This window comes from Schistocerca americana, chromosome 6 (assembly GCF_021461395.2).
Source record: "Schistocerca americana isolate TAMUIC-IGC-003095 chromosome 6, iqSchAmer2.1, whole genome shotgun sequence".
NCBI lineage: Eukaryota > Metazoa > Arthropoda > Insecta > Orthoptera > Acrididae > Schistocerca > Schistocerca americana.
In genome coordinates this window covers 254,937,397-254,954,169 of record NC_060124.1, presented here as the reverse complement: position 1 = coordinate 254,954,169, position 16,773 = coordinate 254,937,397, and the positions used below count along the sequence as shown (strand labels likewise).

Here is a 16,773-nt window from a genome sequence, read left to right as displayed (position 1 = left end):
TGGTATAAACAAGCCAGGTACAAGGCTTTTCCTCCTTTCGTGTCTGCAACATTTGCCATGACTGTCTCATTGTAGGATTGCACTCTGCTTGCAAAGTGGTATTACAAGAAGGATGACTCTGCACACATCGCACTGCAGAAGTTCCAGATACTGAAGGGTTTGAAAAAAATGCAGTGGTCTGATGACTGCCATTGGTCTGGAGAAAATGATGCTGAAATTCGAAAAATCTGGTTCTTTTTGTGTGCAACCTGGTAGAGGAGGAAATGAATTGGTTTGATGTCAGTGGAAGCAGTGGCCAGAGCAATGCAGGAGGAGATGAGTGGTGGTGTGCAACCATGTAGTGCACGGAGAATTGCCCGGACATTGGACATACCTGTGAGCATGGTGCATAAAATCCTATGAAACATCCTTCCTTGCTATCCATTCAAAATTACCCATGTGCACAAGTTGCTTCCTGTTGAACTGCCAGCAAGAGATACCTTTGCTTTATAATTTCTTGCTCGCATAGAAGTGGACAATGACTGGTCGTGGAAGCGCAAGTTGGGCTTATTCCTCAACCTCAATTACTCATAAGCAACAAAACTTACACAGTATAGAGACATAATTACAGCAACAAATTCAAACAGCAAAACTGCCCTTTCTGATTACAATTAGTGTAAATATAAATGTTCAGACAAAAATGATAACAATTTGTCATTCAAATAGGCCTTAGCTTGAGATGGATAGATAGATTCTGCACTTCAGGATTTCTGACCGAGATGGTCACCATGCAGGATTTCTGACCGAGATGGTCACCATGGTAAAAGTCAACAGCCATACAACAGTGGATACACCAGTTCCTCTCAGAATGCAGCATTGAGTGTGACCAGTATATGGATGGGAGACCATACATGTACACCATGCATTGCTGACAGTTCTCTCTTTGCCTTTAAGTTATGGGAGACAGGAGGGTGTAACATAAAGTCCCTGATCACCAGTGGACGTCAAGCTTGCAGACTGTTTGATGCTATTCGAGAGGAACAGGCTATGTGCCAGCACTGTGTTTCACCGTCTCCCTTCTCCCATTATCATCCAATACCTACATGACACCATACCACACACACATTACAGTTACACTTAAACAACACATATTGCTCACAGTTCCTGAAGGAAAGGTGCCTGTGGGTGCAAAGGATAGAAAACACATTTCTAATTCAGGAGGTGGAACGTGCCTCTTGGAGTCTTCCAGCCAGTCATACCAAACAACTTTACTTTTACCAGCATAACAAATTTCACGTCCTCCACATGTCCCCTAAACTGGAGCAGCAACTTGCCCACAACTCTGTCAGTAGGTGTACTAGCTACACCAGAGTTGGGAATCCAAAATGTATCCCCTGGAGGTTAGCCATTTCCCAACATCATACCTTCTCTGCTTAAGAGCACAAGAGGATCTCAAACTGTCCATGGCTCCTCTGGAGTTCTCCTAGATTTGCATCACACTGATCTGGTGCAGGAAGAAATCATTAGTATTCCACAAGTTGGCCTTCGGACAATTAGGCTTAAAAGTAAACATAAGAGCAACAGGAGCTTACTTTTGGACCTCATGGACAAGGGTAATAAAGGCAATGGAAAGCCACTGCTAGGACTAATCCCAGAGAGAATAATCATGATGGTGGCAACCTATAAATGCCAGTCTTAAGGTATGATTAACCCACTCAATGAAGGATGGATTGGGAAAATATGGTGTAGTGTTTACACGTGCTTTACCCATCCCAAATTGGAAACTGAGCAACATGTTGGATTTAAATGCCATAGCAATGTCAGAAACCAGATATTGTGGAGGACCAGAAGTACTAAATATGGACTGTAAGCAATGAATAGTACCACTCACCATGGCCTCCGGTGTCTGGGCTAATCAACAGAAGTGCATCAACACAAACCTGTGTAAATTGGTTACCATGTTTTGAAAGCAAGAAGGGCCCACAAAATCAATATAAATGTTCTCCCTTGTGAAATCCACTACATTAGATGCCAGTAAACCATGATAAGTATTCATCACCGGCCTACTTATCCCATGAAGCGTACATGCTTAGACCAACATTCTGATGTCTTTGACCCTCCCCTTCCAGAGAAAATATTCTCCTGAACTTCATCCTACCCTTAAACACTCCCAGATTACTGCCAACAGGGCACTCGTGATATAATTTAAATGGGAGCCAAATTTAGGAATCAAATTGTGGGGCATCATAATTTCACAGTCTCGGTCTCCATGACTAATCCAACACAACACATTATTCTTCAATTGATACCAGACCATATAATCACCCACCTAACTTAATCAGATTAAGCTTAGAATATGCATATTTACATATCATAAAACACTTAAATAAGAGGGGAAAGTCTGCCAATATAAGGTGGATTCAGTCAAGCAGGAGTTCTGAACAATTTTCACTAACATGAGGTTGTTCCTCTCCACAAAGGTGCAGCTCAAGGTATCCACCACAATATTCTCTAACTGCATGATATACTGAACCTTAAATTGGAAAGTCAAATTACTGTTGGCTCTTGTAGCAATATGCTCAGTACGCCTTGGTCTCCCAAGTACCCAACTAATGGTCTGATTGTCAGTTTCAGGATGGAAAGGACAGTCTTCTATAAACATCCAGAACTTTTACCCACTGAAGATAACCACACCTCCTACTCATGAACAGAATACTCGCTCTTCAAGTCAGATAAGTTTTGTGATGCATAAACCACAAGACACCTAACTATGTGCTATTCCTACAGCAATAGCCCAGCAACACCAGACATAGATGTTTCACTCTCCAGTACATTCTCTTTGGAGAAACCTGGAATTGCCAGGACTGTTACACTGGGCAAGGCATTTTTAAACCCTGAAATGCAGAAGGATTCACATCATTGGAATTTTTTCCCTTGTTCCTTATTTCATTCATGGGGCTTGCCAGCTGGTCAAAATTTGCTATAAAATTGGTAAAAAAAAAAAAATTATTCCAATACATCAGGCTATATCCTTAGTATTTCTGGGTAAATCAGAAGCATAAATATCTTGAGTACATTCTTGGTCAATGCTAATACCATCAGGTGACACAATTTGCCCTAAAAATGATCCAGTCCAAGGTCAGTATGCTGAATAAAATCAGCCTTGAAGATACCTGGTAATCCATGTGTCACCCTAAACCTAAACTTCCAAGTGAAATCGTCGATCCACAATTTAAAATGTGATTAATGTAATAACTGTATCTGGGGTCACTCATCCTGAGAACAGGACCAAATGTAGGGAATTTTTAATAACACGAGTGGCAAAGTAGATGTGGGGAACCTCCTCATTCCTTACCTTATCAGGTCACCTGATTTTCAACATTCTTCTGTAGGACTACGTCGCAAATGTTTCACTTCTCTTTGGTTCCAGGTTTCCCACTGTCCACGATTCACTACCATACAATGCTGTGCTCCAAACGTACATTCTCAGAAATTTCTTCATTGAATTCAGGCCAATGTTTGTTACTAGTAGACTTCTCTTGGCCAGGCCCTTTTTCACCTCTGCTAGTCTGCTTTTCATGGCCTCCTTGCTCCATCCATCATGGGTTATTTTCAACCTAGGTAGCAGAATTCCTTAATTTTTATTTTTTTATTTTGTGATCCCCATTTGAGGACCATTTTTGCAGAACTTGCTTTATTAAAAAAATAAAATTTTGCAGTAGACACATTTATTTAATTAACAAGCAAGTTTAGAGAGAATTTTTTTACAATTAACAAATATTCTGAATGTGTTTTAAGATGGTCTTTGCATATACATAAAATTTTTGATAATTTATCAACTGCTGGGAGTAGAAAAAAACCATTTTCTTTTTCAAAACTCACTTTGTGCTCAAACTAGATAGTATGACACTTGAATATTAAATGTCTATTTTCTACATTAAAGTTTTGAAATAACTTTTTTTTTCTCTTCTACACAGCTTCAGAGGACTCTTCATCCTCATAAATTCTCTGTGAGCTGCTGTGATTTTCATATTCCTCACCACTTGCAGAGAGTATGCCGATGTAGAAGCTTGTTGCATCCTTAGTAATGATATGGAAATGCATTAGCTTCATTACAGCCTTCTTCTTTTCTGCACTCATATGGTTTATCTTGGGAATAATTGCAGCACGTTTCATGGTTTTGAACAAAGGAACATCCTTCTTCAAAACATCACCACACACCTCCGATCCAGGGAAATACGTTGTTTTCATAGCACATCAAATCTGATCACAATCTCCTCCTCACAGCAGCACCTTTCAAAACTTTACTAGAATATTCCTATATTCACAAGGTGATATGATTTCTTTCTTCTGATGTTCCTTCTCAACTCTACTGCACATATGATCCAGTGGCATGAAACTGTATGATCCAGTGGAATGAAACTGTATCCATGAGTAGGAAAATATTGGGTTAGTTCTGAGAACACTGCAGTCCGTTCCATAAAATGTACCGGCATACAGAGCATTATAGAACTCTAGTTCTGACTGTTGCTCGAATCTGATGAAAGCTCAAGTTTCAAACCTTTCTTACCGATATCTGTCCTCCTGTCTTCCAAATAATGTAGGAAAAAATATTGTAGTGCAGATGAAATTTCATTTGCACTCTCCTAGCTTCTCTTTCACACCAAGTACGTCAAAAAACTTCACCAACACCTTGCTTTGGTTCATGTATCACCACAATCAGGTTATAGAACCATACCTGTCATGTGTCCCCCAGGGGTTCATTATGTTGTATGTCAAAGACAGTTCATATAGTATCTTCAGAATATTTGTTCATGATGCTGTGGAACTTCTTTGTGCAGGCTTTACACAAGCACAGGTTAGTTTTACACACTTCCTGGCATTCTTCAGTTTCTGAAACCTTTATTTTAAGTTGGAGCTTCTTACATATTGAACAGGTCTCACTGTGAAGTTTATCACACCCGAGATTAGAATTCTTGTAAAACACTGTCTTAAATTTTGACACGCAGCAGCTTTTATTGCCTGCTTGCCTTTGTTCTTTGCAAAACTTTTCCCACATTTTATTTACTTTTAATGTTGGGGGGAAAATGTAACCTACTCATTTTCTCTCTGTTGTAATGACATTGAGTCATAGCTATGTCATCGTGAGTTCCTCTTCAGCCACCTCTTCGTTCCAGTAGTGCAGTCCCATGTTCTCAATAGTGCCAAACAATCCAGGCTAAGTGACCCCACAATACACTTGCTATTTTGTAAAATGTAGCATCACAAACTGGTACTTTGAATCCGTCTCAAAGTTTTATCTTATGCTTGATACACACTGGTTTAGAAGCCTTAACTTCAATGGGATCTCCAACGTATCTGGCTGGTGCTAAGGTATCCATGTACAACAGCAGGAGCATCTTACTCGCTCTTATCTCCTGACTAATATAATAAATTACTGAAATATGGTAAATCAGCATAAGAGAATTTGACTGTACAGCAGTCTTTCCCTCCATGACTGCTTGACACCCTCCTTTCGGAATGCTGGCAGTTGATACCAGACACAGCATTTTGCTTTGAATATTGAGATGATTTTGTTTTGGAGATATTTGACTACTGCTTTTCTCATCTTTTACAGTCACCACTTGTTTCACTCACAGGAATATTATATTAACCATCACCTTCCATAGTCACTATTTAACACAAGTCTAGTCTTCTACACTTAATTTCCACAAAATGGTGGAAACTGGTAACCAACTCACGTAACAGCTATCATCAACAAACATAGTTTAATACTGTCCATCAAACTAAATAGACATCCTTCGCAGTGGCTAATGGTAGCTCCCATCAGTTGCCACACCAAATGTCAGCTTAGATGGCACCAAGAAAAACATTTATACCAGGAATACCATAACACAGAAAAATCCTTGCTCTGACATCTATCACATCACACATTAAACAAATTATGAGAAAAACCAACAATACCTCTAACACCTTTGGCAAATTAAGTAGCGTAAAGTGAGTTTTTAAAAGACCCCTACATTCACGTGACATGGATTTTGCAAAAGCAGGCTGTGTGCTCTGTTGTATAAGTGTGGAATAAAGCAGATTTTGATGAAGCTGAGTGCTTAGGCTTGTAGAAGAAGCTGAATAGTATGTGTTAAGAAAAAAAGATTTTTTTTAAGGGGGGGGGGGGGGGTGCATTCAAATATGCTGTTCTCAATTCTGCAACTTCTCATTACTTTTATCTTTCTTTGATTCACTCTCAATTCATATTTTGTACTCATTAGACTATTCATTCCATGCAACAGATCCTGTAATTCTTCTTCAGTGTGACTGAGAATAGCAGTGTCATCAGCAAATCTTACCATTGATATCCTTTCAACCTGAATTTTAATTCATTTCTTTTATTTTCATCATTGCTTCTTTGATGTACAGATTGAACAGTAGGTGTGAAAGACTACAGCTTTGTCTTACACCCTTTTTCATCCAAGTACTTCATTCTTGGTCTTCCAGTTTTATTGTTTCCTATTGATTCTTGTACTTATTGTATATTAACATCTTTCCATATATCTTATACCTACTTTTATCAGAATTTTGAACATCTTGCACCATTTTACATTTTTGAGTGCTTTTTCCAGGTCAACAGATCCTATGAATGTGCCTTGATTTCCTTCAGTTTTGCTTCCATTATCAACCACAATGTCAAAACTGCCTCTCTTGTATGTATACCTTTCAATAAAGTCAAACTGATAGTCACCTAACCAAAGGACAGTTTTGTTTTGCATTTTTTCAACAACTTGGATGAGTTGTTAAACTGACTGTGCAATAATGTTCAATGTTGTTGGCTCATGCTGTCTTTGGGATTGTGTGAACGATGTTTTCAGAGAGTCTTATGGTCTATCGCCAGATGTGTACACTCTGCACACCAACATGAATATTCATTTTGTTGCCACTTCTGCCAAATATTTTAGAAATTCTGGTGGAATATTATCAATCCCTCCTGCCTTATTTGATATTAAGTCATCCAAAGTTTTTTTTAAACTTTGATTCTAATACTGGGTCACCTATTTCTTCCCTGGCAACTCCTGAATCTTGTTTTATCGTATCATCTAACAAGTCCTCCCCCTCATAGACACCTTCAATGTACTCTTTCCACCTATCTGCTCTCTCCTCTACATGTAACAGTGGAATTCCCATTGCACTCTTAGTGTTATTGTCCTTGCTTTTCTGTATGCCAAGTCAGTCCTTCCAACAATCAAGTTTCTGTAGTTCCATCTTATGTAAATGCAATGGGACTGCAGCTAGTGAAAGGCTTGAAGACAGTAAATACCAACAGCTGTACTTTTATTATACATATGTTTTTGGTTAGGGTCTGCCTTTAGCAAAACACAGTTTTGTTTTTTAACCCAAACATATTTCACTGCAGTTGCAGAATCTTCAGTGGGCTTTTATTTTTCATCTTTTTACCACTTGGTGTGGTTTCTTGTAGAGCTTGCTCGGAAATGCCTGGCAGGGCGTCAAAATAATCATCTTGGGGTTCAAGCTCTTTTTTCCATGTTTGCTTTAATAATACATATATTTTTGGATAGGGTCCACCTTTAGCAAAACACAATTTTGTTTTTTAACCCAAACATGTTTCACTGCAGTTGTAGCATCTTCAGTGGGCTTTTATTTTTAAAACTAATCCCTGTGATGCCATGAAAATCCTTCAAATGGTTGCTATTATGGAGCAATTTAGATGCAGTGTGCTTAAGTTGCAAATGCGAAGGGTGATCTATTTCAAGGAAAGAAACTACAAGGACTGTTTCTTATAACATGGCTTCAGTATGGGATATGATTGTTCTCACCTGTTTCACTGAAAGATCAGAAGAAACTACCAGCTGATTCAGCACCTCCCGCAGTGGATTGGTGTAATCTGTGGCACTGCCAGTGAGCTGCTGCATGTGTACTGTAAGTTCATAGACCTACTGCTTCTGTCAGGGACCATCCATGCAGCCATTCTAGAAAAGAGCACATCTTACAGTAGTACATCAAATGACAAACAATTAATGACAAACTCTTGACTCTTGAATTAAGTCTAAGCTGCAGTTGAATATTACCAAACATTTGGCCAAAACTGATACAACTGCACTCTACTGCCAACATGCAACTGGCCTATAGAGTGATTAAATACTTATCAGAATTTAACGGGCTAACTAGTTAGGATGGGGTATGGAAAGCTGGGTCCAGTTGTCATGAAGCAGATTTGGTGAACCATTAGACAAATAGGAAATAAAAACTGCAAACAATTTCAAATTTATTTCATAAAAACTAATAAATTAGACTTTAACTATCTTGGAATAGCAGCTTGTCAGTAAGACCAAGGGAGACATCTGCTGCCAAGTTTTTGTTGCTTCTGTCAGAAAGGGAGTGCTCCTTTTCAAGCACAGCACCACTTTCCACTCCTCAAAGAACAGGCAACACTCTCTGCTCAACTCACAAATGCTGTGTAACTGGAGGAGCAGCACAGCAGGCAATTTAACATCAAGGACTATGACTCATAATGAGCAAGCTGAATAACAGCACAAATGTGTCAAAATCAGTTTACAGATTATAGAGCAATAATGTGAGTGGTGAATGTAAATATATAAGATGAAGAGAAAATGGCAGAGAATTATAAGAAAAATACCAAAAGTTTACAATAAACAGAGACAATCTGTTGGATATGTGGGAGGGGAGGCTAAGAATATTTTTTTTTTTTTTTTTAATAGATTGACTACTTATGATAAAATGGCCCATGTAATTTAGCAGACACTCAGATCTCTTGAGTCATGCAGTAGACCATGTTCAACAACTTTGTAATGGACATCCCCAAAGTGGATAATTTACCTTTGTCCATTCATGTCAGCGTTGTCACAGTTACGCCTATTGAAATGCTGTGATCTGTGCTGAAATGCTGTGCTGGAGAATGATGAGAACTTTCCAATGTGGCCCTGCCTTTAATGTTGAGTTTTTGCCTGTAATGAGCCTGGAGTATGTATTGTTATGGATGAGTAAAAGAGGCTGGATTATGTAGTCATAGAACACATTTTACAGTGTTACTGTTTTCCCACTTCACTCCCGTCTGTATGTTGCCTACCTCACTTATATTATACTTACAGTCTCTTTGTCTGTTCTGTCTGCCCCTCCTAGTCCACTCTTCCATGTCATTGTGCACCAAAGACAGCTCCCCCTGCTTGCACCAAAGTGATCGCACCGATGCCACATTCCAATACTGTGCACTTGCTGTTTTTCCTTCCCAGCCATCAGCAACGCTTTTCCCTCCAACCCTCCCTTCCCATTCCCCACTTTTCTTCCTCTCACTCCAATCAAGCTGCAGTACCAGCACAATATAGCTGGATGGTAAAACATAGCCATTCTTCTCGTTACATGCTTGTACATCATTAGTGTGAAGGCTCATTCAAAAGCTTAGCAACATTTTTGTCTTGTTTACGTGCCTATCAATCACTCAGCACCTCAATTATATGGTGAGTTAAACATACAGCTTCCTCTACTTATATTATGCCAACAACTTTTCATTCCCATATTTACATGTAACCATAAACACATCAGAGTGACAGTTTTGGGAAACAGGATGACACTGTCAGCTTTTGCATGGGCCACATGGAAGAGGCATTTTCCGAAAGCTGTGCCCAATACCTTGATACAGATCTATTGATATCTTTGTCATCTGGACTTATGATGAAGAATGACTCTTCTACTTTCTTCTACAGCTTAACTCTTTTTCCAGACTGAAATTCACATAATCCCAACTCATCTTCAAGCATGCTGATTTCCAAAACTCCAAGACTTGCGTGCAAAATTAAGCTCAGCTCATGGTAAACATATCTGCCCCAAGACCAATAACAATTCCAAGGCATTTCTCTCTGTTTTCTACATCATTGACCTTGTCCACAAACAATATCATTGACAGTCTCCTCCACTGGCTCCAAACAAACTACTGTTCAGAAGCATCCACTCATCACTCAGTAACATCCATGCCTTGAATGATTCAGTGCAACACACTACTATCCCAAGACAAGTCTCATCTGATAGGAATTGTTGATAGGATCAAAGGTGAAACAATTGCTTGGGGAGAGATCAGAACTGTAGATGCTCAAGTGTCTCATACTTTAGATGGCATAACTTCTGTGTTACAACATTTGCAGTATGGGAATGTGTGTTATCATGAAGCAGCAGCATCCTTTGTTGCAGTTCTTCTGAATGTTTTGCCTTAATTGCAATACCATAATATCTACACCATTGCACGGTACCATTCACCAGTGATGGAGACACCAGGTTCCTTGTAATCAATAATCAAGGGGCCCAGTAATCAAGAAACAGATTGAGTATTACCTTTCCAGCAGAGTGCTCACTCTTGAAATTTGTTGGGTGTAGGGGATGATGGATGACAGCTATGCTGTTGACTCCAGTTCCCAGCAGTGGTAGTAGCTTTCATTACCTGCAGCAATGTGTTCAAGGAATATGTTGCCTTCAACATTGAAATGCATCAGGTGCTTCAGACAAATAGCCATCCGGTTTTCAGTTTGATTGGAGTTCAGTACTCAGGTATTTACTGGCCGCAGACCATATTGTACCCTGATTCCAGCTGGATAATGTATTGCATGCTACTGAAGCTGATGTTGAGATCATTTACTATGACAAGAATGGTTTTGCACCAGTCCACCCTAATTGCATCACCAACTGTCTACTTGTTTTTGTCCATAATGGTGAGGCAAGCCTCCCAAATTGATCGCCATCTTTTATCAGGTCAAACCAGCAAGGAACTGTCATGACTTCCTTGCATGCCAAGTCATTCTTTAGTGGATTCAGAACCGAGGAGCAGATGCTGTTCATGAACAGAGGATTCAGATATTAATTTATTCTAGATGTAATATCAAACAGTAAAAATAATTCATAACTTTGTTGCTGTATTTGCACTGGCAGTTGCTAACAGTAGATGTGAATGTGGGAGTGTATACCGATACAAAAGATTTATAAATCTGTCACTCTTCAATATAATGTCTGTTCAGAAGATGTTGAGCCCTGGCCACTCTGAGAGTCTGTAAATGTTATTCAACTGGCAAACACTCAAAAATGGGGTCAGTGCATGAATGTTTGAACTTAAGTACATCCCTACTGGAACTCTGGAGAGGGGATGTTTGCATCTTATTGGCAGTGGTGTAATCGTTCATGGCAGCACCCTCATGCTGCAGTGGCAGCTGTAGCAAATGCAGCAGCGTAATTGGTAGCTTGTGTGTTTGAAAATGTGGGTGACCAGATAGCAGCCAATACTGCAGGAACTTGGTGCACCATTCCACAGTGGTCATTTTCAACAGACATTCTGCCCCTTACACATTCTTCATTCTCCAGTGGATGTCTCCTGGTGTTTATCCTCCAGCAGCCAAGAAAATAACAATAGCACATTGGTCCTGTTTGGATGAATTTGGTAATAACGTCACCATAGTTCACATTTTCGCATTTACCGCACACATGTCGGAAAGACACAAATAGCACACTAATCCCTTGCCTACATGTTAGTGCATGTATACTGACATCAGAGTTATGCTGTGTTGCATATATGATGCAGCAGTGCCCTCAAACAGAAAGTTTTTGATCGCCCCTTATAAGTCCTGGTTGGTGCGTGTTTCTCCTGAGCATTTAACATTCATACTGTTCATAATTGATCTCTCTTGGAACGAAGCCAAGATTATTACATAAAAATAAAATACAAAAACCCAGAAGGAAATAACATGATAGAAATGAACTGTTTTTGGTAACTTTCTCTGTTTTATGTCAGTCGGGTGTGTTACAGTCCGGTCAAAATAGCGTCATTTGTTGTTGTTGTCACAAAGTCATTAAAAAGTGCACATTGAGCATGTGTGAGTAGAGACTACTGTGACGCATAAAAATAGCTTCAGTGCATTTAAGTATTAACCTTGCATTCTATTCTTGTTTATATAATTTCACAGATTGAAACTGTAAACCATTTTAGTTAGAGCATAATGGAACATTGATGCATCAGACAACAAAGAATACTAAAAGTTAGTGGTTGCTTGCTTTTTTTTTCTTTTATGTTAATAGGTACATACCTCAGAAGCTGAAATTGGCAGAGTTTTTGTTGATGATGCGGATGACTGGGACTTTCCTGATAAAAGGTTCTTTTGGCATGGACATCAGCCTGATAAATTTATACTTGATGAGAAATCAGGAATGATAAAAATCAAGAAAGGTATAGAAGCAGGAAGGTGAGGATGTACTTTTCACTATTCTTGAATATTTTAACTATAGAAATTAACCACAAGCAAAAGTGTTTGTCAGAGAGATCTTTTGTAGCCATTGCCTTGACTGAATTTTTTTTACTTCCTAGCTCAAAAGGCAACAGCCTTCAGCCTCATATCTCAGTAATAATACTAGTTAATGCTTATGCCCAGAAAAAAGACAGTGTCAGATAAAATTAATACCAAACAAGCAATTTTGTCACTGTCTAGTATCAGACATAATACTCCATAAAGGAAGGAAAAGAAAGGAAACCCCATGATCAGGCCCTGAGGACTATGCACTAGTTGACTGATCACTGTGTCATTCTCAGTCATTCATCATTGCATGTGTATGGAGGAGTTTGGGATCAGCACACCACACTCTCAGCCATTGTCAACGTTCTGATCTCCGAGTCACTACCTCTCAATCTGTTAGCTCCTCAACTGGCATTACAAGGTTGAGTGCACCCTAGTCCAGTCCTCCCACCAAGGAAAAATCCCTGGCAGTGCTGGAAATCGACCCCAGGTTCCCTGCATGAGTGTCTGTCATGTTGACTGCTTGGCTACTGAGGCAAATATTTTAGGAAATGTTTTGTTGTTCTGTTTAATCTTAAACTGTTCCATGAGTTGTTAATCTGCCCACGTAAGCAGCAACATAAAGCAGCCACACTCCTGCACGTGACAACATGTAAAAGGACATTAAGCTTTTATAAACTGATCTGTGCAGAATGATTCCGATAAGAAAACAATAGGAACAAGTGAGGTGAATCAAAAACACAAGACAGGATGGATTCTGATGTATGGAGACAGTTATAGTTGCAGAATAGCACAAAACATTTCAAGTATCTGAGACAGCTTTACAGCTGTTGCTCACGTTCAACCCGCAGTGCCTCTTTCTTCTGTGGTGGAGTCATATGCACGATAGTGAATCTTTCTCATCAAATGATTGTGTCACAATCCTGGAAGGTACAAATGATGTAGCAAAAAAAATCAAGCAAATGACGCAATCAGACACATGAAAGTGACACTCGGTAAGTTAAATAGGATTTTTTGTAACATTTTACCTTGTTTCTACTGGAAAGTCAGTGTTTATAACAAATGTTAATTTTTTTTATAATAAAACAGTCTCAACCTGATAAAGATGTTTATTTATTTACTGGTGAGTAGTTTCCATCACTGTTCTGGTCATCAGACTGCTTACTACATGGGAGTCTGCTGAAGCTGGTGAAGAGTAGGCACCACTCTAGAACACAAACAACCAGTGGTTATAAGCCTTTTAGAGTGGTGTCTGCTCTTCATCAGCTTCAGCAGACTTCCATGGAGTAAACAGTCTGGTGATGACCAAAACAGTGGCCAAAACCAGTCAACTGTAAATAAATAAACCTCTTTATCATTTTGGGACGGTTTTATTACAAAAAAATTTAAAAGTTAATTAACACTAAAGTAAAAAGGTAACAAAAAGGATTGAGAATGCAAAATTGAAAATTACAGACCAATCTTGACACTACCTGTCTTCTCCAAAAGAGTTGAAAAAGTCATATATAAAAAAATTATAAATTTTCTCAGTAAGCACAACCTAAGGTTTGAAAATCAAAATGACTTCTTAGAATGTAAATTAACTGACATGATATATGCTCAGATAATTAACAAGGCAGTAAGTGGCATCAAATCTTTGTCTGTGTGAACGCAACTATCTTCTTGGATAAGCTATGGAACATTGGTATCAGAGGCACTGCTCATGACATAATCAAGTCCTACATTAGTAACCAAAAATAGTTTTCACTGCTTAAAACTGAAAGTGGTGTTCACAAATCCAAAATCAGTAATCCAAAATATGGAGTGCCCCAGAGCTGTGCACTGGGTTCTCTTCTGTTTGTTATTTATGTAAATGACATAGAATATTGCACTCAGAGTTACAAAATAGTTCTGAATGAGGATGATATGCCTGTCTTGTGTGAAAAGGAAACATTTAATCAACTAAAGACCCATTGTGATAATGTGACAAATGAAATTGTTCAAGACTTTAATGAAAGCCACTTAAATGTTAGCACCAGAGTAGTTTTAATGGTGATATTCAACTATACATAGACATTGGAGTGTTTTTAATGATGAAATTAAACTATACCTAGGCATTGGAATTGTAAAAAAAGAGTTTAGCATAAAATTTCTCTGTTTAACAATTCAAAACAATCTGAAATGGGACACACAGGTTGACACTCTAGCATGCACATTGTCTAAGAATATATTTGCAGTTAATGTGATTAGCAAGTTCTTCAAAGACACCATTTTCCTAAAGTCTACATACAGTGCTTTATTTTACTGTCAGCTGAATAACGAAATAGAAATTTGGGGTGCAACAACCAAAGCAAATCAAAATAAGCTATTGCTACTTCATAAAATTGCTATAAGAATCATCTGAAGAGAAAAATATAAGGGATAATGTCATGGTTTGTTTACAAAAACTAGTGTGCTAATCATAGTAAACAATATGCATGTTTTATTTATTTATTTATATCCCATAAATCCAATACTGCGAGGCATTCGCATGGATGTAGGACATGTCAGAATTATTACAAATAATACAAAAGGAATACATAAAAGTACCTCTTGCAAGAGGATATCTGGTATAAGACAAAATACACATTAATAGGTTTAGAAAAAATTACATTAAAGAATATGGTAGATCTTAATAGCTAAATGAAAGACACAGTAATGTTAACAGTGATTGTGAGTATCGTAATCCACAATAGCACATCAAATTAGTAAATGAAAAAATCAGTTACAGTTAACTCTATTGAAATATTCTTCTACCGAATAGAAGGAATTATCTAATAAATACTGTTTGATTCAGTGCACTACCCAGTGCAGTTATGACCCCTCCCACAATGAAGTTTAAAATTCAACTAAAGAAATTCCTGCTACAAAATTCCTTTTACAAATTAGAAGAATATCATACTTACATGCAGAATAAGAAGTGTTTTGGAAAAAAATGTGTAAATAGTGTTAAGCAAACCATTTTATTTGTAGTCCAAACATTTTGTTAATCAATGACACATTCAGAAATATATAGTATTGTGTTATGTAACCTGTTTTTGTACATATGCAATGAATCATTAGAAGTTGAATAAATTATTTTCATTATTATTATTACTATTAATGTTATTACTCTGCATGTTTTGACAGAGGCAGCTTTTATATTTTCAACTGGAATTTTGAAGAATCAGGCAGCCTTTGGGGAAAATGATGACATTAATTTATTTTAAATGCACAAATTTACCTTTTTACCTTACAGTGGTGACAGACTGTCAAAATTTGTTACAGCAGTGTTATATTAGTTTCACATCTGTACTTGTATCATCAAAACAAGGTTTTGATTATATTGTCATCTGGTTATTAGCCACCCTATTACTTTACCCACTTTCCATGCCTAAATCACACTTTGGAATATTGTACCAAATATATAGCATTGTTGTCTGTTCTTCCAAAGCATTTCTTCCAGGCATGTTGAAACACTATTTCATTTCATGTCCAGTTTATGAACTGAGAGGTGCTTAAACTATTTTAAATAATGAATATGATATTTTGAAACTATGGAAAAGCCAGAATAGAATATGGCAATATTATGAAAAGGGTAGTTGTGACTCACCATATAGTGGAGATACTGAAACTAAGATAGGCACAACATAAAAGATTGTTAGAAAGTAAGCTTTTGGCCAAAAAGGCCTTCATCAGAAATAGATAGCACACACACACACACACACACACACACACACACACACACAAATGGAACTCACATGCACATGACCACAGTCTCTGGCTGTGTGTGTGTGTGTGTGTGTGTGTGTGTGTGTGTGTGTGTGTGTGCTATCAGAAGAAAATTGACACATTTGAGATGTGGTGCTATAGATGAATGTTGAAAATTAGGTGGACTGATAAGGTAAGGAATGAGGAGGTTCTGTACAGAATTGGAGAGGAAAGGAATAGCTGGAAAACACTGACAAGAAGAAGGGACAGGATGATAGGACATCTTTTAAGACAACAGGTGATGACAAAGGAATTCATGGCAGGCTGCCAACTGATGAAAAAGAAACTACTACTACTCTCCATACAGTGGAGATACTGAGTCACAGGTATGCACAACAAAAAGACTGTCAGAAAGTAGCAAGGCCTTCATTGGAAATAGGCAACACACACACGCACACAGACACACACACACACACACACACACACACACACACACACACAAATGGAACTCACATACACTTGACCACAGTCTCTGGCTGTGTGTGTGTGTGTGTGTGTGTGTGTGTGTGTGTGTGTGTGTGTGTGTTGTCTATTTCCAATGAAGGCCTTGCTACTTTCTGACAGTCTTTTTGTTGTGCATACCTGTGACTCAGTATCTCCACCGTATGGAGAGAAGTAGTAGTTTCTTTTTCATCAGTTGGCAGCCTGCCATGAATTCCTTCGTCATCACCTGTTGTCTTAACAGATGTCCTATCATCCTGTCCATTCTTCTTGTCAGTGTTTTCCAGAT

General features: G+C 38.3%; 1 protein-coding gene across 1 annotated transcript in view; it reads left to right on the top strand.

Moving 5' to 3' along the window:
• The window catches only part of LOC124620079 (neural-cadherin-like), a 198,997-nt gene that overhangs the window by 135,435 nt on the left and 46,789 nt on the right, over nt 1-16,773 (top strand). Inside the window, exon 12 of the mRNA XM_047146746.1 lies at nt 12,064-12,227. Within this exon, the coding sequence (XP_047002702.1) occupies nt 12,064-12,227 (164 nt within the window). The remainder of the gene's footprint in view (nt 1-12,063; nt 12,228-16,773) is intronic.